The sequence below is a fragment of the Lampetra planeri genome, chromosome 7 (genome assembly GCF_965212315.1).
Source record: "Lampetra planeri chromosome 7, kcLamPlan1.2.h2, whole genome shotgun sequence".
Classification (NCBI taxonomy): Eukaryota; Metazoa; Chordata; class Hyperoartia; order Petromyzontiformes; family Petromyzontidae; genus Lampetra; species Lampetra planeri.
In genome coordinates this window covers 7,870,954-7,897,051 of record NC_136113.1, presented here as the reverse complement: position 1 = coordinate 7,897,051, position 26,098 = coordinate 7,870,954, and the positions used below count along the sequence as shown (strand labels likewise).

The 26,098-nt window shown below is 41.1% G+C and overlaps 1 protein-coding gene across 2 annotated transcripts in view; it reads right to left on the bottom strand.

The window, feature by feature from the left end:
- Window positions 1-26,098, bottom strand: part of LOC144719897 (syntaxin-binding protein 6-like) — a 60,905-nt gene that overhangs the window by 32,538 nt on the left and 2,269 nt on the right. For both annotated transcript variants that reach the window (XM_078596207.1, XM_078596206.1), the window contains exon 2: window positions 13,460-13,630. In XM_078596207.1, coding sequence (XP_078452333.1) covers window positions 13,460-13,613 — 154 coding nt within the window. In that variant the 5' untranslated portion in view covers window positions 13,614-13,630. The remainder of the gene's footprint in view (window positions 1-13,459; window positions 13,631-26,098) is intronic.

Here is a 26,098-nt window from a genome sequence, read left to right as displayed (position 1 = left end):
CACCGCACAAACCGAACACACGATCGGAGAGAGCTACACCCACAGCACAACTGCTACGGAAGAAGTTCATCCGATCAGTGTCTATGCCACTGGGATGGCTATGCAGCCGAAGGAAAGGCGTTCGTGTGAGGCCTAGACCATGCAAGCTGGTATGGACATCACCTCCAGCAGGTGGAAATTGTGATGAAGTGTCCAATATTCACGCTACACAGGCCACTGCTGCCCCCATACATCGAAGGCACTCGTGAGCCCTTTCCCAAAGGGTTGCAACTGGTTCGGGGCCATTTGTTAACATTACAGATAGCACTCTACCCATATATCGTCTGTTTCATCCCAGAAAGCACGGCCCAGACATCAATCACACGTTCAAGGGATCGTGTTTTTCTAGCATAAATAAATAAACTAACATGATTTAGAATACAAAACACTATTTGTGTCTTGCTTCTGTCTTTTGGTGTTACACCTTTTGTGATTGGAAGTTCACAATGCATGTGTGCAAAAACAAACCATCGAATGGGTTAGTGAACAGCACTAGCAGTCTGTAGTATCATCATCATCAGCAGCCTTGGTCAATCCACTGTTGGATGAAGGCCTCTCCAAGACAAATCCATCTCTCATCGATCTTGCAAAGTAATAATCCACTTAAACAGCTACACACGAGCTTAGCTGCCTGTAAAATAATGCTCATTCAGAAAAAAATACTTGTTTTGATATTAGTTTTAGTGTAATAAAAAAATTGCAGTAAATAATCGACTGTAACCAGTCACACATACGAGTTAAAAGCGGCAGGGAGTGTGTACATTATTTTGTTATCGTTAAATACAGCTGTGATTTGAATTTTTTTTACAATATTATTGCTCACTTAAAGTACAGCTTCACAAGCAGCCCGAATGACTTTCGGTTTTAATAATAAAAAAAATGGGAGAGAGGTTACACGTGTAATCATTGCTGTATTAGAAAGGGGCAGGTCAAGTGCCAATAGCGCGTATTTTTCTTGACAAAACTCCTCTTCATCCGAGAGAAAAAAAAGCAATCTGTGACATGGTACTATGTTAACAATGACAGACGATCAACAAAGCAAGCTAATGCACCTGAGGCCAGCTGTCGCGACTCAGTTCATCGCGCCGGTTAATACAAATCTCCACACGTTAATTATTGTAAATAATGACCTCTGAAAATCCACGGCACAGGACAATTAAGGTACAGCTGTTAATACAAAAGCCAAACAGCTACAAGCACCCCAATGTGCACAGACAGAGAGCAACGCGATAGTATACACCGAATGTGCCAATGAAAGCTCACCCATTACAAAAGTATGAAGATATTCCACTATTTTTCGATTTAAAGCTTTCGTGACTGCAGGGATTCATCTTCTTGGTTCTTTCGGTAAAGTCACGTAGAATGGAAATAATAAAATAATAAAAAGAAAACATAATAAAATAATTATCACGACGTTTCGGCCACAACGCAAGCAGCCGTCCTCAGGTGAAGAACAGGTCTGTCGAGAAGACTCTGTCTTCACCTGAGGACGGCTGCTTGCGTTGTGGCCGAAACGTCGTGATAATTATTTTATTATGTTTTCTTTTTATTATTTTATTATTTCCACTCTACGTGACTTTCCCGAAAGAACCAAGAAGATATTCCACTAGATTTAGGTGTGCGCCAATGCAATATACATTCTTTTCTTTTTAGAAAGCGAATTATAATGTAGCTGTTGTTGTAAGTAAGTTGGCATTAGATAATTAAACCAAGGAATGTAAGTTGTCTGATTTAATTAATTAAGGTCATCAGATGATTGGCTCACAAGTGATGACATCACATGTATCCCTCTAAGACCGAAACATGATGATTTTTCCACAATTATGGCTGTCGCCTGTTGATGCTGGTTGTAATTACTGGCGAAACGTCATACTCGAATTGTAAATGTTGTGGGTTTACTCTCCCACACACCGGTGTGCTGAACTAGCAACGAATTGGCATGTTTTGTTTGCGTGACAAACCTTACTAATTGGCCGTGTCGGGTGGTGGGTAATTTAACGAGACATTTATATTTACGCGCTCTGACCCAAAAACCTCTATTATGGATAATATTGGTCGCGACAGCCTACGTGTTGAATTGTCTGATTTAATCCATATTGTTATCGTTCTGAAATCCTGTGCCGTGGTTAGTGCATTGCTCTGCTACCACTGCTAACCCGGTGACATAAGTTTAACCCTTGACCAAGACTGACATCGTTGGTGAGTGATATCGAAAACAGTCCTAGGCCCTCCCTCTGCGAACCCACACTGATCAGCGTGGTGAAGTATGGTAAAATAATCGCTTACAATCGATATGGCATGGGGATTCCTTCATCCACAGGGAATTGGCAAAGGGCTGTAATTTTTTTTTTATCATCAACTTTAGACATTGCTCAATTGAATGAAAAGTAGACCCAAGTGATGATTCTGCATTACTTTATCTAGACCAGGGGTCGGCAACCAAAACAACAAGAAGAGCCATTTCTTTCCAATTCGGTACAAAATTCAGTATTTCAAGAGCCGCAATGCATCTATGTACATACGTACATATCGTCAAGAAGCAGCCCGTAAAGAGCCGCATGCGGCTCCGGAGCCGTAGGTTGCCGACCCCTGATCTAGACAAACATCAGAGTTAGCCGCTCATAAATAATAAATCAGGAAACTGGTATTAACTGGATTACATCTCTCTTATAAATAATGTATTAATAGGGATGCACAATATCTTTCAGCCGACACTTCGCACTTATTATTTCTTTACAAAGATTTAAAACTTTATTTTATGTCATCCTATGGAATGTTAAATTTCCAAGAAGAGGAGCAAGCACTGCCTTGGTGGTTGTAATAATGTTGCTTTTCACGTAATAGTTAACTGTTTCTCTATGTCATAATGGAGCATTTTAATTCATGACCATAATTAAAATATACCAAAAACAGGTACAGAACATAGTTTTTCTTTTATTTTAAAAAGTGGGGTTCATTAACTTAAATTTAAACTTCAAAGTTATTGTAATTAAGATTGACTTAATTTGCAGTCACATAGTGGCCTTCTTATAAGGTTCATTTAAATGAGTTAATTAATAAGAAAAATCCATAGATAATTGTTGTCGATAGATTCTGGTTGCAATACCAGATAATACAGCGTTGGAGAAGTGGCATAGTGGGGAGCACATTGCGCTATAAATCCAGCCACTTCAATTCAATCCATGTCCACAGCTAACATCTGAGATCTGAATCAGTCCTGGGCCCCAATTCACCTACCGGCATTGACCAGTCTGGTGAATTGTGATCAAACAACCCCCCATAAATGCAACGGCATGGGAAGGCCTTCAATCACCATCTGATTGATAAAGAGCCGTACATACTGATTATCATGAATAGTATACATTCATATGGGAAACTATGGTATGTGATGCAGTGATATGGTTACACGCCTTTGGATCCTACATTAGCAAGTTGAAATGCCACATGACCCAGTGATTATATTATTAATGCATTAAAATCTCTCTTTCTGATAATTATCTGCATTGTTGTTAAAGGGCTTTGTGGCATTGCTCTCTGGCTCTGCTTGCGAGACCAGACCTCGCGTCATTGCCAATTTTAGAAAATTACAAGCGACTACACCATTTCAATGTATTACTTCCTGAGCACCTGATAGGATAAACACTCGTGTGGGGTGAGCTGAGAGGAATCCCTGAGCTGTATCTGCTGCAGCAGCACAATATTAGGCGTATGATGATATCCAAATAATGTATACTCATTTACATCCCTCTGTCAATCTACTACTGGATGAAGGCCTCCCCACACCACGTCGATCATGGGAGCTGTTTGACCATACTTCACCATGATGGTGTGTGTGTGTGTGTGAGTTGGAGAAGGTGAGGGGAGTCCAGCAGCCCTTGGCAATGGTTTGGGATTAATTTCAGGTGCAGGGTTTATTGTATCATCACTCCCCCCTCGCGTTGGCATATGCATACTTCTTTATTATGGTTGCGTGTGAATATATACACTCCTTAAATTAAGGTGTGGAAATGTACCCCGCCCATGACCCCTACTGCCACAGCGATTGATGGGGTTAATGTAGCATCCTCTAGTGGCCACAGGGGTCACATGAACCCATTACATACAAAATATGCGAATCAAAACACATTGATTTGTGTACATGTGATTTGCTGAATGTAGCATTAGCTCAGAGATCGACATGAATCGATGAGTCGGTGCATCGTTCAACCTGCATATCGTGAATCCTCAAGCTGCAGGACACGTACGTTACATGTTTATTCGAGAGACTGGCGCATGCAACTTGGTCATGTTGATTAAGGTGACCTTCATTCACAACACAGCGAGATGTGCTGCAGGAAACCAGGTACAGAAACACCAGCGAGCCAGCTATACCACGAAGAAGGAGAATGATACGGGAGATCCCGTAAAGTCATCATTTATTAATTGTGCCCCTCAGGCTACAGCCTAAAAAGTGCATCTATAAAAATGTGCGTTGCATCAAGGTGAGGAGGATTAATGACATGTAATTCTCAGAGTCAAATTTCAAATAAACACAAATGTGCATATTCTAAACACCGATTTAACTGATTTACATCTCATAAAAATGGACGCGTTTTGCAATAATTTATTTCCACACTCAGGGCTTAATTCAAATATACTGTACATTACAAGTGCTAAATAAATGCTCGACATATATTGTCAAGATCAGTTATTCTACTTAGTTACTGGCTTCTATCTATATATTAAATGCGTTTTCTACCTCAAGAGGAAATTGTACTAAACTGAAAAAATATGTCAATTACATTTTGGCCTTTTTCTGCTTAGCAGAGCATAACAGAAAATTAACGGCAAGATAAATCCACTCCATTATAACTTCCTTAATATGTACGTGTTTAAATTTCATGCAATTGGAAAGATCAAATTGATTCAGAGGCTTCCAGAATCTCTGTAATTCCCTTTGGTGTAGATTTGTCCTATAGATTAATTCACTTAATTCCTTCCATGAATAAATCCCAAATCTTGCTTTTGTACTCTATTGTTTACAAGACCTTGATATGTTTGAGATATTTACGATATTCTTTTTGGAGCAATTCGTTTGATATTTGTTCTCTTGGAATTCGTCCACCCCACCAACATCTTTACCTAAATGTACGGTATTCCACACGCTGTTTACGATAAACGTGTATTTTATTGTTTTATGAGCAATGTTCCATTTACTGTGGTTGTGATGCTTCGACATCCTTCACAGACAAATCATTTTGAAGGAAAATGGCAGTGGTTTGAAAAGCAATAAAATAAAGAACAATCATTCTAAGATTCTGAGAAATAGTTAAAAATGCAACACATCAGCGGTTATGAGTGTGTGAGTTATTTACAATGGGCAAGCGACATTATCTAGATTGTATCACACTCATAGAGATCTCCTTTCATACTATTCTCACAATCCTGTACTTGGAGCACTACAAGTAATCTGCCTTTTATATAATTAATATATTAAGATAACATATATCATGATGTTTTTTATATATTCTCTAGGGTTTAATAAATATTATGGTGAAATAATTGCATGAAAAGTTAGAGACATTTTAAATGAACCGTGTCAGTCATTTGTATTTGTTAATTCTCACCTCTTCGGTGTCGCTGTACATAATTATTTTTATTAAATGTCTTCCGAACTTCTTACACCGTTTTAATTAAAATATATGCTTATTTGTTACATAGAAAATCCCGTTTAGCCAGTTACCCAGCTAGTTTTGGTGACAACGGCCCACAGCCACTAACAACAACCGTTAATGTTGGGGTGGAAAGGAGCCCAGCCAGCAGCCTGTCAGCAAACTGGAGGCATAGATGATACTGGTAGGAACCTCCTGGTTACACCAGCCCACAGGGGATTATTCTGCCCGTCCGTCGTGCATCCAAAAATGGGAGGGGTGGGGCTGGGTGGAGAGGGGAGGGTGGGGAGGGGCTGGGTGGGGAGGGTGGGGCTGCGTGGGGAGGGGAGGGTGGGGCTGGGTGGGTAGGGTGGGGAGGAGCTAGGTGGGGAGGGTGGGGATGGTGGGGATGGGTGGGGGGTGGGAGAGGTGGGGCTGGGTGGGGAGGGGCTGGTCACCCCGTGGTGCCCTTATAAAACTCAACGTTTAGCCTACTCACGCCGGCTTGTGTCCGCCCTCACAGTCGGGCATATTTGCGGAATAGACCACGCCGCCGTTGACCCTGGCCATTGACCGAGCAACACCAACATTCCTACCAGCTCCCTCCGCAGGAATGTGTTTTTTTAATAGTAGTACAATATAACAGCATCATCTATATAATCTAACTGAGTCAGGCTAAAGACGACTGGATGTAAAAATAACCATAACTTAAACATAGGCTAGAGCTTTTCAGATGGTATAAAAGAAAATGTAATATTTGTATTGTGCCCTTGGAATTACTTGACAAACGCAACATGTAACAACACCACGTCGTCCAAGAAATATTCAGAGAAAATAGCATTCAGAAGAATGAGTTAGGAGAGAATAAAAAAACAATCTCCATCGGATCGTGAAATACTGCAAACATGAAGTCCATAGGTCAATAAGCACCGTGGTTCAATAAGCCTGCTCAATGCACAACCTCTTCAGCTCTGCAGATGCCAAAAACGAGCTTAACACTACGGTACTAAATAAAACCAAGGTTACCTCATGAATGTGGCAAATTATATCAGGGCAGCGAATTAAAATCTACAATTGTATTGATAAAGATGTACATTTTAATACGGAACAAGTAGTTTCAGGGACCACGTATTGCTATCACTGGTTGCACGGGCAATATTAACATCTACACTCTGTCAGGTAACAAGCACATGAAATGTAAAATAGCCTCCTACTTTGAACCTGGTGATCTGAATACCATTCCTGGCCATAGCAAGTCATATACATATTGGTCACAAGTGTCACAAGTGTCACAAGTGTCACCAGTCACTGGACGAACCAGCATTGACCACGATGGTGAAGTATCGTCAAACAATACCCATGATTGACACGGCATGGGAAGGCCTTCTTCCAGCAGTGTATTGACAAAGAGCTGTACAGTTTTATTCTTGAATTATATGTACTGCTTTTGCCAGAATTTTTATTATTGTAACACCTTATAACTGTGAAGGATAAGGTAGCAAAATATAAAACTACTGATTTATTCCTCCAAAAAGTTATTTTGATAACCAATGCCTGAGGTTAGCGATGCCTTGAGTAAGAATATATAATTTGTATTTTCATAGATGCTAGGTTTATTAAGAACAGAAATGAGAGTTTACATAAGGGATTTGACTGTATGCCCAAATATCAATCATTCATAATACACACGTTTATCATTTGATAAACAAGTAATCCTCATCTTTACTGGTTTAAGGAAGTTTTACTGAAAAAATTAGTATACATTTCGCCAGTAATTACAACTAGCTTCATCAGGCGATAGCCAGATTTGCGGAGAAGTCCACCTATTTCGTTTCTTATATAGAAGCGTAGATGTGGTGACCAGCAACTGCAGCAGCAGTAACTGCAGCAGCAGAAACTGCAGCAGCAGCAGCAGCAACTGCAGCAGCAGCAACTGCAGCAGCAACTGCAGCAGCAGCAGCAACTGCAGCTGCAGCAGCAACTGCAGCAGCAGCAACTGCAGCAGCAGCAGCAGCAACTGCAGCAGCAGCAGCCACTGCAGCTCCCTTTGATGCTGTTAATCCTGCATAATGCACATGCATATGTAGTACTAATCACATTCCTGCATTTCCCATAAATATGCTAAATTCCTCTTGATATGCAAATTCCTTTGTCAAGGCGCCCAGCTTATATATATGCTCCAAGCTCGTGTGCTGTTTCATTCAGACTCTGTCGCCTCGACGGACCTGGTTTTCACCTGAGGACGGCTGCTTGCGTTGTGGCCGAAACGTGGTGAGAATAATTTTATTATGTTTTATTTTTATTATTTTATTACTTCCCTTCTACGTGACTTTACCGAAAGAACCAAGAAGAAAAAAATGTGACCACACTTCTGCACTCTGGTGCAAAGTCGGGGGGGGAGGGGATTAATGAGTCAATGTACATTATGCATGCGCATTATGCGTTCACTCATGCATATTGTACGTTGACTCATTAATCAGATTGTAAATGTTGTGAACTTCCCAGAGACAACTTTGATAGAATAGCAAAACACCCCTGTAAAGAGACGGAATTTAAGTTAAACTTGAGGTTTATTAGTTTACCCTGGAGTGATTCAATGAACTGTTGTCATTTGGGGCATTGCTTAGATTATTTTTTGTTTGTAAATGGTGGTGAATGTATTGGCCACAAGTGGGTGGAGTGCCCATGTGAACAAGTTACAGTGCAACATTTAGGAATCAAAAATATAATATTCGTACACGTATCGTTCAATTAAGAGTACATTTCATTAACTTGTGCATTGTTACACCCTTATGTATAATACATACAACTATTGTGGGTATGTGGGAATGTGAATTTAGATGTAGTCATTCGTAAATAACAGCTTTTAAGTGGATTTATTTTGTTATGTTTAATTCACATACACGCGTAAGCCGGTTTGTGCTGCAGGGAATTTAATATTTAGCTTTTATTAAAATTTAATTCATGTTTGCAACATTTTCAATTCCCCTCCTGCAATGCAGCGTGTTTGTACTGATTGCTTTATTTAATTGTCTGTACTCTGTTTTGTTTGTTTTTGCTTTTAGAATTGTTTTCAAATGACACTGTCCCAGTCTCTTGAGTTCTCACCTATTTAAACAAAATAAACTTGCAATGCATTTATTTATTAATCACACAGGCTACAGCATTCCCTCGTTATACACGAACTTGCTCTCCACGATTTTGGCTATCCACGAATCGCATCTGAAACTACACGACTGCATCACCAAAAAAAGAAAGATAAGCGATGAGATAAAGTGATGAGGGAGAATGTAATGCGAGAATGTGATGACATAATGTGATGAGAGAGAAAGTGTTGAGACACAGTGATGAGAGATGAGATGGTGAGAGATGAGGTGATGAGAGATAAAGTAATGAGAGAGAATGTGAGTCGAGAAAGTGATGAGATAAAGCGATGAGATAGAAAGTGATGCGATGAAGAGAGGAGAGAGATCGAGAGAAATAACGTTTCGAAGATTTAGAAGCATGCGCAGACGTTGCGTGTACAACATTCGCGGGCGAATAGCATTATCCGCGAAATTTGCTGGAAAATATCCCTCGCAAATAACGGGGGTGGGAGAGAATTCTGTAATGCCTTAGAGAGCCTTAGCTCTGCACACTTGCGTGCGTGCACTCCGTCACGATCGCCAACTTTTACAAGCAGCAGCCGCCACCACAGAGACCTGACGCTGGTGCAGAGAACAGAAGCAGGAAATGGAACATAACGGGACATTTGAATGGGGCCCTTGGAAATAATAATAATATCAAGTCACCTCCTTGAGGCACCCACACACCTCACTGTTGTCGCAACAAATGGAATCACAACGAATCTCATGGCGCAGCGACGGATCTGGCACTGGGAAGAGAATGGAACACATGTGGAGCCATGGGGAATATGAAGACGTAGCGGGCGCACAAAAACAAAGTGTGAGAATCTGAATGGAAAAATATCTCGGCTGCTTTATCGCCCGGATTTAGCTTCCACCAGAAGGCACTGATGTACGGTGTTTTTTCTGCAATATTTTGCTGTCTTTTCTTGGATTTTCTGTTTGCACTTAGTCACATATTCACTTTAAGATGTTTTTTGTTCATGTTTTTTTGTTGTTGCGGTTGCACCCGATTCAAGAGCCGAATGGCTCACAGGGCTATACCTAATAAATGAACTTGAACTTGATACGTGTTATTGGGAAAACCTTTACATAATTTTTGCATAGGCACCGTGATTTGCACTCCTTTGTCAATCTACTACGATGTGTAGGTCTCCCCAGAATGTATTTATACTTGAGGAGTTCCAATATGTCCTCAGCCGTGACGGTTGTGGGAGTCGTTGGCCATACTTCACCACGCTGGTCAGTGTGAGTTCATACGGACTGTGTGTGAACCAATGTGCTTCCCAAGGGCAGTGAACTCATTATTATAAGCATCTTCATTCATTGGATACCCCCCCCCCGAAAACTTCTCAGCATTACACGTTAAGTAGACAACATAACAGGGGTGTAACGATACATCGATACATAAAATCGAATGTGTGTTTTTAGGTTAGCATGCAAACGATGAACCATTCAGGAAACCACTGCAGTGTCCGCTCCGGTGAAGGAAGAATGGCAAAACTACACGAACTCTCTGCTGAAGCCTTCTCATCGTGGCCAGCAGTCATCGACGTTGGCATCTAGCTCCCGAACATATTGCTGCCATATGCAAGAGTGCAATAGAATAATTACGGAATTATGTGAAAATAACATGCAAATGTGCCTCAAGGAGAGTATTTTTTTTTATCAGTGCGTGCTGCATGGTTTGATATATGGCAAGAAACCTGGTCAATAACAAAAAAATAATATGATCTATGCAAGCCCACTTACATTTCTTAACAGTTTGAATAATGTCGAAAAAAACCTGCGGATGTTCTACAATCCACGTGTTTCTCTTTATCTCTCAATGCAATTCCAACCATGTGTCTCTCCATGCTTCTTTGTGCACTTCCCAGTTTTGGTTCCACTTTCCTATATAAAGCATAAACAATTATATTAACATTGCCAATCCCTTGGCCGACAAAGCTATATATTGAATCTAGATTTATAAAACTGACAAAAATACCTAATGTCTATAATAAGCTCAGATTAAACTCTTAAAGGCTGTGTTAATTGATCTCCTTAACACATATTTACTCCAAAACTTAAGTTTTCACAACTGATTTTCCTCCAGATGGAGAGAACAAATCCTCAAAACGCAGCCCAAATCCCGGAATCCACACTGGGATACATTTTCTTCCTATGAAATACTTACACACGTGTAAGTTTGCCTTGCTTGAACAGCATACTTCATTATTGTCAAACTCAAGCATCAATCAATGCAACTGCGCCACAGACAGCAATTTAGGTGACATTCTCAATCAAAACTAAACAATTTTATTTTACCAGGTAATGCCCACTGAGCTCAACAAGTTGTCCGTCAAATTCTGGATGACGTACAGTGGGAGGAGGAGGAAAAGGAGGAGTTAGTCATCCAAATTAAAACATTACATGTAAATCTAACAAAATCCATTGGGACTGCTCTCTTGCTGCTGCATGCTTTTTTTAACAGGAGCACAAGCACAGCATGTATCAGGCAACAAAATCAACTTCCCTCCAGCTCAGAGGCTTTCTGCCATTTAACTTTCCCTTTGAGGTCGACAGCTTATTTCGAAATGTCACGCACGGTCTAATATTTGTCACGGGTTCCTTGCACTCTTTTTTTTAAGACTACTGAAGACTAACAAGAATATATATTTTTAAAAGCAATTGCCGGGTACAATGTGTTCCTAAATGGATAAGTCCTATACCGCCTACTAACATCGAGGTGATAATGGACAGTAGGTGCTTTAGAGGTGGGTGACAAGTGTGTAGGTAGTGTGGAGAGTTTGCTCAGCTCCTTGGTGTTGGAGGAGGTATTCCTTACCCCGTTGCACACATGCACAAAGTGGTTTTGGGGGATTGTTCCTTCCATCACCAAATCAAACCAAATGTGCCTCGATCACATCACCAGATCTCAGAAGCTAAGCAGCAAAGTTGAGCCTTGTTGGCACTTGGGTTGAAGACCACCAGAGGTTGTCAGGTTGTAAGAATGGGGCTGGGAGGTGGCCAGGAAATGGAAGCTATGAGCGTTCATTATCCTTTGTACGCTTAGGTTTTCTGCAGATAATTCGGTTTCCTCCCACATGAAGCCAAACACTCATGAATTGAATTAGTCAAACATCCCAATGCAGGACCATTTTTAAAATTGAGTGAGGACTCAAGGAGGCTTTTCTGGGTAAATAATTAACGGTAAATATTTGGCATTATCGTCATTGTTTCCTCTCTTTTAGCCTCTTGACCAGGGGCGGTTCCTTCATTAGGGCGATTGGGCGACGCACCACCAATGTCATTCAACCACAGAGTCACGCTAGCCGTCACTGTGCCTCTGGATATAGTCCAATCAGCGTCATGCTACGTTCTGTGGAGTACCGCCTCTTTTTGGGCGATTTCCCTCCGGCTGAGAATCGCCCCGAGTGGTCCCATAGACTTACATTCAAAGATGTTTTTTTTCGAACGGGGGGCGCTGCAATGCATTCTCTATGGCTTCCGGGAGGGCTCGCACTAACGTGCTTACGTCATCATACGTAAGCACGTTTCATCCAACAAAATTATTTGTCGCCACCTAGTGGAATCTTTAATAAAAGAAACATGAGTGGATTGTATTAATAGTGAGTATAGAAACAAACAAGATGTATTGTAAGAGTCACTTTATTTTTCATTAATATTAAAGAAGTGAAGTTGCCTTTACATGCTTAAGCTGTTAATTTATCCTTTGCATGGGTGGACCTTATCCTTATCAATCATCCAGACATTTGCCCCCCCTGAGAGATTTTGCAGGAGCCGCCACTGCTCTTGACTGTGGTTAGATTTGTGGTTAGATTTATATATATTCCTTTCTGAGTGAGTTTTATACCCAGTGATGTGATCCAATGATTCAATACAAACTCCTTTGCAATATTAGGCTTGCAACAATTCACCCACTCTTCTCTCCGCCACCAAAACATGCACAATTACATGAATTCTCCTGAATCAGGATTTCAGGGTCATGGTTCAATCCAAACTGTTTTTGTCTCTCTTGCTCTGTCTCATATAAATTCAGTTTCGCTCAGTCTGCTCAAAATGTAAATGTGTGATTTAATAATTATAATGTCTACATATAATTTGCAGACATTATAATTCTAGCCATTGAACAATTATGGTCACTACACCACGCAATTTCAGATCCGCTTCTGCGGCCATCTGAAACGCTCTTCCTTTCGATATTTGGAAGGCACTGGTGCTATGCACTTTTAAATATAAATTTAAAAAAAACTCATTTCTTTAGAACTGCTTTTTATTTATTTAGTTTGTTGTCCTTCCCCCGCACCTAAAGTAAAGTGCAAAAGAAGTTCAACATAAAAAGATCCCCCATATAGCCTTAACAGACTGTAGGGGCAAGTGCTATTAGCGAGCACCTATGAAGGCCGCAACGGTACACGAGGGGGTGGGTGGCCAGCACCACGCCCGACCGCCTTTGTCTCCCTTGTGGTGATGTTTACACACCGCACCAGGTACTCATTTGAGGCTGAGTCGACCTAGAGGATGCCCAGGAGCGGTTCAGATAATCGTCACTGGTGATGGCCGTGAGCGGGAATCGAACTCGGGTCGCCGGGTTCATAGCGCAGCGCACTAACCGCTACACTATCGCTCCCCAACATACACACATTTGCACGTGCGTCGTACCCGAAAGGCAGATGTAGGTGGTGTAGTCTCCCTGGCCGCCAGTGGCTAGAAAGGGGATCCGCTTGCGTGTCCGGCGCCTGACTTGCACGGCCCCCAGCATCCTCTCGTCGTTGGGGGCGAACACCTCCTTGTTGAGGACCGATTTGGCACTCATGGTGCAGTGGGGAACCACTGCAAACAGACGTAGCAAGGAGCACAATCATGGCAATGAGTGCGCAGTAGAACGAATAAGCATGTGTCCAAAGATAAAAGAAAAATATAAAACATGATGACGTCACGATTATTTTTACACCCCTCACAAATGAAAAAACAAGTTAAGTTATTTAAGGAATATAACATGATTATTTTCACAATCCATTTTTTTTTATCACCCTGACTACTGGATATAATACAAAAAAATCATATCTAAGTGCATTCATATGGAACAATTGTTTTATTTAGTTAATTGCTTTTGTAAAATGTTGTTTTACGATTGCTGTATGCAAATAATTTAAGTACCGAATTTATAGGATGCGGGAGAGCTCCTTTCATCCGCCGCCCTAGATATCCACAACTCCTATTATTCGTAAAATTCGTAGGGTCCCTGAAAAGTAAAATTATTCCAGATCATATTCTCCCTATTATCCACAATTATTCACTGGATAATTGGGAGTAAGCTCGCGGATAACTTTGTGAATAGGATCGGCTTTGTTCTTCATGCACATCTCTTTCTCCACTTCTACTCTCAACATGCAACATTGAGCACTTTTGGGAATATTTTGACAAGTGAGCCACTGAGAATGAAATGCATGTGCAGTATAGTACTGTCCTCAATGCTTTCAATTTTTCTCATTTGAATGGCTCATCGCACATTGAATACATAAATGTACGTGAAAACTAGTTGTATTTCAGAAATTCTCAACACATAATGTATTTCACCAACCCAATTTAAGAGGTATAATTTGTATACTTTGTAAAAAGGAACGTTTTTATATGGTCGAACAGTTGATGTCATTTACTCATTTTAATTTAAAAAACGAGAAAAAAACACATGTTCAAGACACACATTTCCACTGTGTTCCTTTTACCCTTGAGGCAACATCTTTTTACTGTCAACAAACGATGCTAATTAAAATTCAGCACAGACAAATGCAGCACTTGACTCAAACAGGGCACAGTTTTGAAATAAAACCATAAAATATTATTAGTGCTATATACACAAAAACAAAGATGTCCCGTGTAGCCTACACAAGCTGCTGCGGAAAGTTCTATCAATGAGTACCTATGAAGGCCGACACATGGCATGAGGGGGTGGTGTGGCCATCACCACTCCCGGCCTCCTTTGTCTCCCCAGTGCCAATATTTACACACCACGCCAGGAAATAACTTAAGGCTGAGCCAACCTAGGGGAGGCCCAGAACAAGTTCAGATAATGGCTACTGACTTTGGGTGTAAACAGGAATTGAACTGAGGCCACTGGGTTCAGAGCACAGCGGTGCTAATCACCACGCTCCCATGATACGTAGTATACATTAAAACAAGCCAATCTTTATTATACACTCAGAAATGCTGCTGGCAAACTGAAAAATGTCAATGCATTTGTTTGTTGTTTCCACCACCTGCTGCAAAATGAACTTTTTTTGTGTGTGTTTATCTCCTGGACTATCTTGTTTCCAAATGTCAAGCTGTCAGAAAAAATTACAGTAGTAAATTGTTGAAGCTTCCAGCAACAACTCAATCAGCACGCACACAATCTCACACAAACAGGATGTGGGGTGTTTGTCTATGTCCCTTTAAAACTGAAGTATGGTCAGAAAATGCTCCGCAACCCGCACAGTGTCGGGAAGGCCCTCAGCTTGCAGTGCGTTGACAGAGAGGATGGGCCACGTAAATTCACCAAAGAATTTGGACACATGGAAACCATGCAAATGCTGTACAGCAAGGGAAACATGCAGGGACAGCATTGTCAGTTATGTGCAGACAAACCTCAAACAATATGTACACTGTATTTCGAAGATGCTTTTGGCAATGACCCTTCTTCAGAGCAGAGGTCAGTCACTGCCTGAAACGTCAATCAACTATATGTTTCTATTATAAGGCAGGGCTCATGGCAAATGTGGTGCTATTTTTTTGTACATATATTTCGGCAGCGAGTGTAAACATCGACTTGTAGACTTAGGAATTATTCATTTTGTGCATGTTTCCGCGTGGACATGCAGCCAAAGGCTTTTGCTCACAGGCTCAAATACAAATATGCAGCCAACCCATTTGCAGACGTGAGCAGTTCACAAACTACACATCACATTTACGTCTCACAAATAAACAAAATACTTGAACAATAAATTCCATTGGCTTGGCAGGGATAGAACACCTCAGCTATAAGCTACAAGGGAAGAAATTGGAATACGAGGCCACGTGGTCCCCATTTTTTTGCTGAACTCAGAATTAATCGCGGCCGGAGAATGGGAGTGGGACCATCCCTGACATTGAACCACCGAAGCAAAAATCTGATAATCGTTGCTCCCAGCGGGGGAAGAAGGGGGAAAAAATGACTGATTCGGACATCGTGTTTATGTTATTTATTTTTAAATTAAGTTTTTTGTTTCGGTTATATCCCCACACCCCACCTCGACTGTTGTCGGGCACTGCACCCGGGTCACTTCAATTGGCCTCCATTTAGGAGCGAATTACTCAGAGGTTGGAACGAGGATGTTGTGCACCCACAGAATGTGATATACTCTCTGTGATTCTTCTTCTTTGCGTTCAATAATATGTATACATTCCAAACATTTTAAATCCACCCACGGATGGCTGTCCTCCGACGTGATGTTGGTCATTGGGATTTTGTTTTATATATATGTATACCATACTTCACCACGCTGGTCAGGAGAGGTTGGTGAAGGCCAGGACAGGCAGTGCAAGTTGGAGTTTGCATGTCTCTCTCCCCGTGGTCGTGTGGATTTTTTCTTTGGGTATTCGTGTTTTTCCCTCCAAATTTAGAAACATCCGTTTGGAGCATTTAGTTGATATAAATTTCCACTTGATACGCCACTTCGTTGAGCTATCAATTGTGGCAAAGTTGCTTCTGAAAAATAGCTATATGTTCTTTGGGTCTTTCGGTAAAGTCACTTAGGTTCAAATTAATAAAAAATAAAATAAACAAAAAGTACGACGTTTTAATCACAACAAAAGCGATCGTCATCCTCCTGATGTCTCCCTAGTGACGATCGTTTAATCTAAACAGTTTTTTGTTGATTTTATTATTATTAATTTGAACCTATCTACGCGACTTTACCAAAACACCCAAAGAATACGAATTCATGCTGTCACGAAAGCTTTAAGTCAAGATTTAAGAGCTATATAGCTCAGTGGCCCTTACCTAGTAAAATAAAACATACAGTAGTTTAGTTTAAATTCGTTTTGATATCACTTGCTACTGATGTTAGCCATGGCCGGCAATCAAACTTGGGTCGCTCAGCACATTGCGCAGTCCGCTAGCCACCGCACAACTGCTGTACCCACATTCAACTAAACAGCCTCGGAAATCCAGAGGGGAGCGACTGTCATCATGCCCTTGCCAACCTGCTCACACTGGAGCAATGGCTACAGACAGTGCAACTGCCTTGTGTGGGCTTGATGAATAACACTTGATCTTAATTAGCTCACGAGAATATCACTGAGTTCCTGCTTTAAGTGATGAAAAAGGAATAGACGAGACGTTCCGTTTCTGGCAATAAAACAGGTGTTAAGATGTTTGAAGTGTTTGGCCCATTTCCTGAAGTGTGCTTTAGATGTAGAAGTAAAGCAGAGTGCTGAGAGAAAACCGATCAAAACCAGATGGATAAATCTCAAACTCGATGCGGATAAGTCAACAACCTACTTTCTGTACTGTACTCACTACCCTGCACAAAGACAAAGATCCCCCGCCTAGCCTTAACAGACTGTTGGGGCAAGTGCTGTTAGCGAGGCCGGCACGGCACACAAGGGGGTGGATGGCGAACACCACGCCCGGCCGCCTTTGTCTCCCTAGTGGCAATGTTTACACACTGCACCAGGTACTCATTGAGGCTGAGTCGACCTAGGGGAGGCCCAGGAGCCACTGTGTTGGCCGTGAGCAGGAATCGAACTCGGGTCGCCGGGTTCGTAGCGCAGTGTGCTAACCGCTACACTACCGCTCCCCGCTCTCCTGCACATGGATGTCTCACACATACACTGGCTCAACATCTGCATGTTCCACCAACCCAACCTCCATGTCACTGGATTACAGGTGGTACAACCACACGAGTCTCAGCAAACAATGGCGTTTCACTACTTCTTTAGTACTCTGCCAAACGGCAAGTCCTTGGCTCCAACCCCCGCCATCCTGCCTGATTTTGAGCATTCTTATTCACTCCACTTAATGGGCCCCTTCCTTCAAGCCATCAAGCAGAAATTATCTTTCTTTGTCTGCCTCTTGGCTTCTTTCCCCAGCATCCTTCCTTCTATGACTTCCTTCATCAAGCTTCCACCTCTGAGAATATGCCCACTTCACATTGTTTGCCATGTCCGGCTAATCTAACGATACTTCACTCTTCCTGAATCTGTTTGAGTATTTCCAGAATACATTTGATTATATATTCTAACATGTGTTCTCCTTTTGACTATCGCCGCAAGACTTTCCAGTGTTCCTATGTCTTCCTTTCTTCGAAGCAAAGTTTCAATTTCACTGTATTTAAATGGAAACTGCAGGTGTTTGTATGTTGACGAAAGAACAGGTTGACTATTAATTGACCACGTGAGTACATCCTAGAAAATGCCTTTTTGCACATTTAGATGTATGTACCCTTTCAAATCCAATTTGCCCTTAAGTTGGCCGGGTGATGCGGAGGTCAGAGGTCTGAGTTGGCACGATACGAAGACCTTGAGATTAAATCTGGGCAACCGTCGCTGATTACCGGTAAACTATCTTCTCAAGTACAGTGAGTTGATGGTCTCAACCTGGTCACCAATGTTTGGATAAAACATCATCACAATACATTTGTTTCCAAACTCAATGTGGCTTACTTCCAGCTCGAAAAGAAATATATCGAGTTGACTGGCATGCAACAAACATTGATCTCTGTAGCAGGACGGATGGGTTCAGTGCTGTCGCCCTCGTGTGGACGACATCTCAAAAGTAGTTCTGTGGTTTCTGCTTCCACAGACCATTCTCTGTCCTCTAACAACAGGGGGGGGGGGTGATGGGGGTGTTGCACTGCCCAACAAGCGTTATATAATACGACACCAATATCACAATTTGGGACAAAAATGGAAAAACCGAAAACAAACACCATTTGCGGAAGTGACAGGGGAGTCACTGCCAATCTTTCTCGCCGATGTAACCCCTCGGTCAATTAATCATTTCCAATATTTATTGTTTAACTCTTACACAAACATGTGTATTTGAGTCGAGGTTCTTCCTCCTTGCCTCTGCCTTATAGTCGTGGAAGTGATGTCCTGCTCGAATGCTCATTGAGGCGGTGCTCATCTCCAGTTAACAGGCCTGAGCCAGTGGTGGAAATTCCACATTCACATGGCAGGTACATGTATATCCAGACGATGGCCAACTGCTAACGTCCCCACAAAGTGGTTCATAATCTATCAACCCCGAATGGGGTTATGGCCTAAGTCAACTCCCAACCAGGATTTCAACTCACAACCTTTCCATTACGAGACACTCGCTCTACATCCGGCTAGTTCTGCTGCATCCAGTATTGGATAGGTAAAAATCTAATTTGCAATAATTTCCTCGTGGAATACTTGCCGCTACATGGCGTCTGACGTGTCTGCATAAGGGCAGAAAATACATCAAATAAATGCGTTTATATTGAATCTGATAATTGCTTTGTTAATGCAAAGAAAGTAGTGCAATATACCTCGTGCGCTGCAATACTCTGGCAATTATTTATGCTAAGACCTTACTCGATCCTGACAGTGCTGATGAATTCACGTTTCACTTGGGTGTGCTGAAACCAAAAATAGGTTTCAATCACTTTGGTTCTAAATTATGGATCGTAATTTACAGCGCAAAACATACCTCAAGGGCTGCACAAACGTGCAAGCCATTAAAGATTATTGTGCTATAAATCAAGCAATTTCACCGAATGTATTCATGTATTATGCACAGCCCAAAAAACGTGTTGGTAAACAGTACGACCTTCCACGTTTGTAATTGGATTCTCCGAAAAAATATTTCAATAATGTTACTTTATTCCCAACAGAGTCCTATTTTCTTCGCACATGCAATGCCACAAGCACCACTCTACAGGTTTAAAAGGAATGCCAGCCAACATCAGACGTTGCCACATGCCACCTCAGCAAATGAACATAGCTCAACGTCGAGTAAGGCCCGACACATCACCCCGAACTGCAATTCCTCTATGCCTCACTTTCTCAATGGGATTGGAGTAGTGGCAAAGTGAATAGCGCACTGCACTACCAACTGGGTGACTTTAATCATGAATTCATAGATTTGGTATTCGCGCCATTCTTAAACAAAACGCAAAGGCTATCTCGATTGCATTGTGAGTCAATCGAAATTTGTGGTTAATTTTCAAATGTGGACTTGTATCAGTTGCAGTCACTGTATCAACCGGTCTGAGGACCCCACTTCGCAAACCCATACTGACCAATTCTAGATTTGAAGCTTTCGTGACTGCAAGGAATCATATTCTTAGGTTTTTTCGGTAAAGTCACGTAGGTAAAACATCAAAATTAATGAAAATAAAATAAAATAAAAACAAAAATCACGACGTTTCGGAGGCAACACAAGTCTCCGTCATCAGGTGGGACACTTGATGCAGCTAATTCGGCTGTGACGGTCCCACCCGATGACGGAGACTTGTATTGCCCCCGAAACGTCGTGATTTTTCTTTTTATTTTATTTTATTTTCATTAATTTTGATGTTTTACCTACGTGACTTTACCGAAAAAACCTAAGAATAAGAATACCATACTGACCAGTGTGGTGAAGTACGGTCAAACAACCCCCAAGACTGATAGAGGTTGGGGAGACCTTCATTCAGCAATTGATTGATAAAAGACTGTATTTCATTTATTGAGTCACCGTTAATCATCAAACCACAACTCATTAAGTCCAATACTTATATATATATAAACCAAAGACCCTAAAATTGAGTGTTTTACAAAAGGAAATAAATTGCAAACAACATAAACTTATCCGTGCACTTGTGTGGGGCTCAGAGGAGGAGGGTCGGGAACTGGACGTCTCGGCTGATTTGACAGGGTAGAGATATTCTGCTTGCCTAGCACAAGTGAATATTTTAAAAGTAATTCTGCAGTGAATATTACATAACCGGCGAGCAAGTGTAGTTCATATGAGATGAAGTGCGGTATTGTATATCCAAACATCCATCTGCCTTTGCTTTCTCTCACACTACCCCGGGTCTCCAAACACCAATTCCATCAAGACCACCACCAATGTTATCACAGTATTTGCAACAATCTGTTTCAGCTGAAAACACGATGCTTTGGTCTGCATGTGGATGGGAGCTGGTTTATACAACTTCAAGTGATTAATGTTACATCGTAAATGTCCTCTGCTGTCCTAAGAGTCGCACATGGGTTTGCCACCTGTCCAGGTTTCACGCAGACAGGCCTGGAATTGACAGCTGTGTTCCGTTGGCAAGAATGTGTTCGTACTGAGATATGGAACCGGGATAATGTTGAACTCTATTACCGTAGAATATATTGCACCATTTTCATAGATTTACGCTGACTGAGAAACATGTCTGGGATCGGTTGGTGGAAAAGTTATCAACTCTCACCACATCTTACAAAGCACACTGAGTATGCTTTGTAGACTACTTTGTAGACTGCAGTGTGTTCAGAGTATAATTCATCGTTTTGATTTAAAGCTTTCGTAACTGCAGGGATTCATATTCTTTGTATTTATTATTTCCCTTCTACGTGACTTCACCGAATGAACCAAGAGTATAATTCATAGTGTTTGCTGCTGGGGCTGTATATGTGCTGCTGGTTGTAGTGTGCTGTGGTTAGTGGGCCTCATGTGCCAAATTAAGGAGCATCAAACATCATATTAGTTAAAACACTGGGCAGGTTTATTAAACATCCCTGCTAATGTACACTCAGCGGCATTATTGGAACACCACAGTTAGTCAATTGGCACGCTGCGTGCGATGGGGTAAGTTGAATTTGATTTTGTTTAACCAGGTGATAGCTCAAGAAGACAGGATAGTCTAATTTGCAAGAATGACATTGGGCATTAGTCTTCCAGGAGGGGGCGTTTGTTTCTATGCAAAATCTCTAATTGATTAATTTTACAGAAAAATCTCGACGTGGCAAATTTGGACACCGAATACTCTTGTGAATGACGTCATCGGATCTGTATCGTCCACTGTGAAGCAGACGGCGCGTATTATGATGGTTATCACACACCACAGTTATCTAGGTAAGGCCCTCTGAGCTATACATCTCTTTTTTAGAAGCGACCTGGCCACAAATGATAGCTCAACGAACTGGTTTGTCGTTTGGAAATTCAGAGCAGCCACACACTCCAAACGCGTGTTTATGAATAAGAAGGGAAAAACCGGAGGACTCGGAGAAAAATCCACGCGACCACATAGAGGACACAGCAAACTCCAAATATACAGCAGGCGTCAGGGTTGGGATCGAACTCACGACCGCCGGTATATCAGCCGAGTGAGTTAACTTCTTGCCACTGTGGTGGTCGAATCCAACCGTGAACCTCTGTAATAAGCGGTGAGCACGCTTCACAAGTCCATGTCATCGGGTAAAACGTGGGTGCTCCCAACATCTTCCAAGACATTCTGACCAGTGCGGAAGAGTAGGCCAAATTACACCCACATACGGCTCTCAATTGCTTGCAGTACTGCATTGTGAGCAAGCAATTGTAGGACTGCTAAATAATTGCAGTTAATCCTTTTTTTACATCAGTTAGGTCAAACTATTTTAATGTCCAATTGTATTTTGGTGTTTCCGTGCAGTGTTCATATGACCTTTAATAACAGAGGAAACATGGCTGTTGTACATAAAATAAGTGAGCTGCAACTGGTATATAAAACCAAGTTTGGGAAAAGCATCAACTAAACTGTGAAAGGTTACCCTGTCTTACCTTACAGATATTAAATATTAAACCGTTTTATTGTTGTGTATTTTATGGATGCACTGCAATAGCGTTACTCCAGTTCATGCACTGCATATTTAGGTGTGTTTTGGTTGTAAGTGTCTTGATTTGGTGACGAGCACTTGTGTCTATTAAATATTACGTGACCTGCCAAGAATATAACAAGCCAAGAAGCAAATAACGAATGTGAAGAGTATCTAAATAAACCATAAACATAAGAGCGGAGGCACACGGCAAAGTTTCAACGAGAAAATTAGCATAGAAATTGCTTCCGTAAAAGTACAACCTGGAATGATTGGACGTTTCATTAAAAATGGGGCAGGAAGATATAAAACATAAAAGTCAATCAACGGAAGAAAATTAAAAGGAGTGGAAGAACAAGTTTGTGGTGTTTAAACCGCTGACTATGACAACCCATATTAAATTGGGTTATATCAGTTTAGGTTTGTCAACAATTTAAATCTAACGTTTTCACTGCTTCACGAGAATGCATCCAGTAGTCTTGGTGGGTGTCATATGAAGACTCCATGAAATACCTTTCCACTCGGAGCAAAACTATAAATCCATCAGCTTTCCATTATTCAGCTTTTTTATCGTCATTTTCCTAGACCTTAACGTTTCGTCTGAATACAGATTCCAAGTAAAAACATACAATTACAGATAGATCATGTCATCATCATTAGACGTGATCTATTGGATGAAGGCCTCCCCAAGCTGTTGCCATTTCTCTTTTTTTTATTCAACTTTCCAATTAATTCTAGATTTGAATACGTGCACGTGAGCTGATTTATTTGCTCCATCTCTGCGGCTGTACGTATCCTCGGGTGTCTTCTCTGCTTTAGCTGCCACTCTTACGTACCCCACCCAAACCACTTGATTTTTGAATGGCCATTAAGATGTCTCACGCGTGTATGCTCTCTAATCCACGTGCAACTCTTTGTCTCTCTCAATGTAATTGCATGTACTTCTTTGCGAATTTTTTTTTATCTTGTTATGCTCATTTTCTTAATTAGTCAATGGCTTTGTTTCTTATTCATATGCGGAAGTAGGTAATATAAACTAATACAAAAGAAACCGGTCTTAATTTGGCACACCGGTATGTGGCATTTTTATTCAGGTTCTAGTTTTGCAAAAGCACTCCAGCCTGCACTTGTCTGCCTCTTCAGTTCATCATTATCATCTCATTACACCTTCAAAAGCCGACCTTGGTACACATGCTCTGATGTGTGTTGTAGCCGAGCCACAAGGCAGATATCTAAAAAAAAATTGCGAACTTGTTTTATGCGGAATTTTGTTGCTAGTTGTCTAAATAAACATTAAACAAAAAAAATTTGACAAATGTTTTGAATGTCTGTTTTGTTTCTCCCTTTAGTTATTTTTTATTTTCACTTCATATTTTTTTTACAAAAAAGTGTCTCAGTAAAACAGCCCATATAACAGTTCAAATGTTTCATATCAGTCGCTTCCAGGCCAACAGAGATGATTTGTGGTGTCCTATCCCAAAGGGGAATCCCTCTGATGTTCCTAATACATGACCATCAAAACCCTGAGTGGCCTTTCTGAAAGGCTGCAAGTACTTAAAAGTAAGGTTTGTCTGCACCATTCCTATTAATGCACTGAAGAAGTTTCGTAGAGGAGCAGGAAATAAAGCATCCAGAACTCTGCCTGTTGAAGATAACCATGGAGGTCTTTGTAGGCATTGCCAGAAAGTACCCTCCAAAATATCAAAGGCAAAAACACCAACTGGCAAATTGTCTCTTATTTCCTTCGGATACGCATCGGCAAAATTATTTTTAATAAATCCACTCTTCTCCTTGCTAATCTATGCCTTAAGGGTACGAATTTTGAAATGGATTTCCCACCACACAAGTGAGGCATGTGAAAAATAGCAGTTCTGTTTTTCGGATCCAGTGGCAAATAACTTTTTTTTTAATATAAGCATTATCGGCAGTTAACTGAGGGCACTCAGGTTACGTTCTCAGTGGTCTCGCTATGATAGATTATCTTTTGATCCCAGTGACAATGTCTGACAGTTGACAAAGTCATTGAAACCCTGCATGAGGGCATTGGAACTAAACATAGCTCAGCATTATACAATTAGTTAACAAGGATGACATCTATATAAGAATAGGCTTTCCCTTTTCTGTCAATAAAACAGGTGTTAAGATGTTCAAACACCAATATATCAATTGTGCGTTAACCACACATACTTGTGGGAAAACATGCAAACAAACATGATCTGATCATGTGTGCATTGGCTTTGAAACTGATTGGCCTACACCAGCCAGCACAAAGGCAATGCAGGTATCAATGTATTAACAGCTCGGGTTGAGCTGTTCAAAGCCCCTATTCATAGTTTTTCATCACCTTGATACTCGCAAAAAGGTCCCCTAGAAATAAGTATTCCGTCAAATTAAAGTTATAAAGAAAGGTCATAAATTCACTATCATCCATGACCAATTGACTGCTGGACGAAGGCCTCCCCATTTCGTCGGGATTTCTCACGATTCTGCGATGCATACATGTCAAGTCTCAAGGAATAGCCGCGACACGGTTTTTCACAATGTCGACGGTGTCTCACAGCCATGCAATGAGTTCATCTTCTTGGTTCTTTCGGTAAAGTCACGTAGAATGGAAATAATAAAAGAATAAAAATAAAACATGATAAAATATATTATTATATTATTTTATTATGTTTTATTTAGAATGGAAATAATAAAATAAGAATAAAACATTATAAAATCTATTATTATATTATTGTATTATGTTTTATTTTTATTATTTTATTAGTTATTTCTTATTATTTTATTATTTCCACTCTACGTGACTTTACCGAAAGAACCAAGAAGATGAATCCCTGCAGTCACGAAAGCTTTAAATCGAAATTTAAATGCAATGAGTTCTCACGTTTTTTGTTGCTCAGAAAATGACTCACTCAGCCCTATTGATTGCAGTGTATCACCGGTAGCTGCTGCCAATGGTTCAGGACTTATGTAAGGGTCAGCTCCAAAAGTTTTGTCTTTGCTCACGATATTTCTGTGAGAAAGAAAGCAGGAAACTAATAACTACCCAAGGTTTGTATTATTGTCATTGACTATGGGTGTGTTAACTAAGCGAGACAGTGCATTAGCCTATTGCTGCTATGCAAACAGACCCGTACCGCTCTGTTCTTCAAAGTGGACTTGCCTGCTGCTTGACATTCCAACGTTTCTGTGCTGAGGTTTATTGGGTTCCCTTTCTCTCAGTTTCTTGTGTTGCTACCTCTTTTCTTGGATTTCTTCCCAATGTATTTCAATGGGGGTCCCATTATATTGAACTCTCTGGAGTTGGGATGTATGGCGATGCAGCAATCCACCCAGCAGCTGCGCAACCGATTTCATCGCTCCATCTCCTCGGGTGGTGATTCTCTCAGATGCATTCTATTCCTTGGCTCCCACTCTTCACTATCCTTGCCCATTGGTCATCGTCACCTTCTCACAACGTGTCCTGTCCAATCCCAATTTATGTTTCACAAG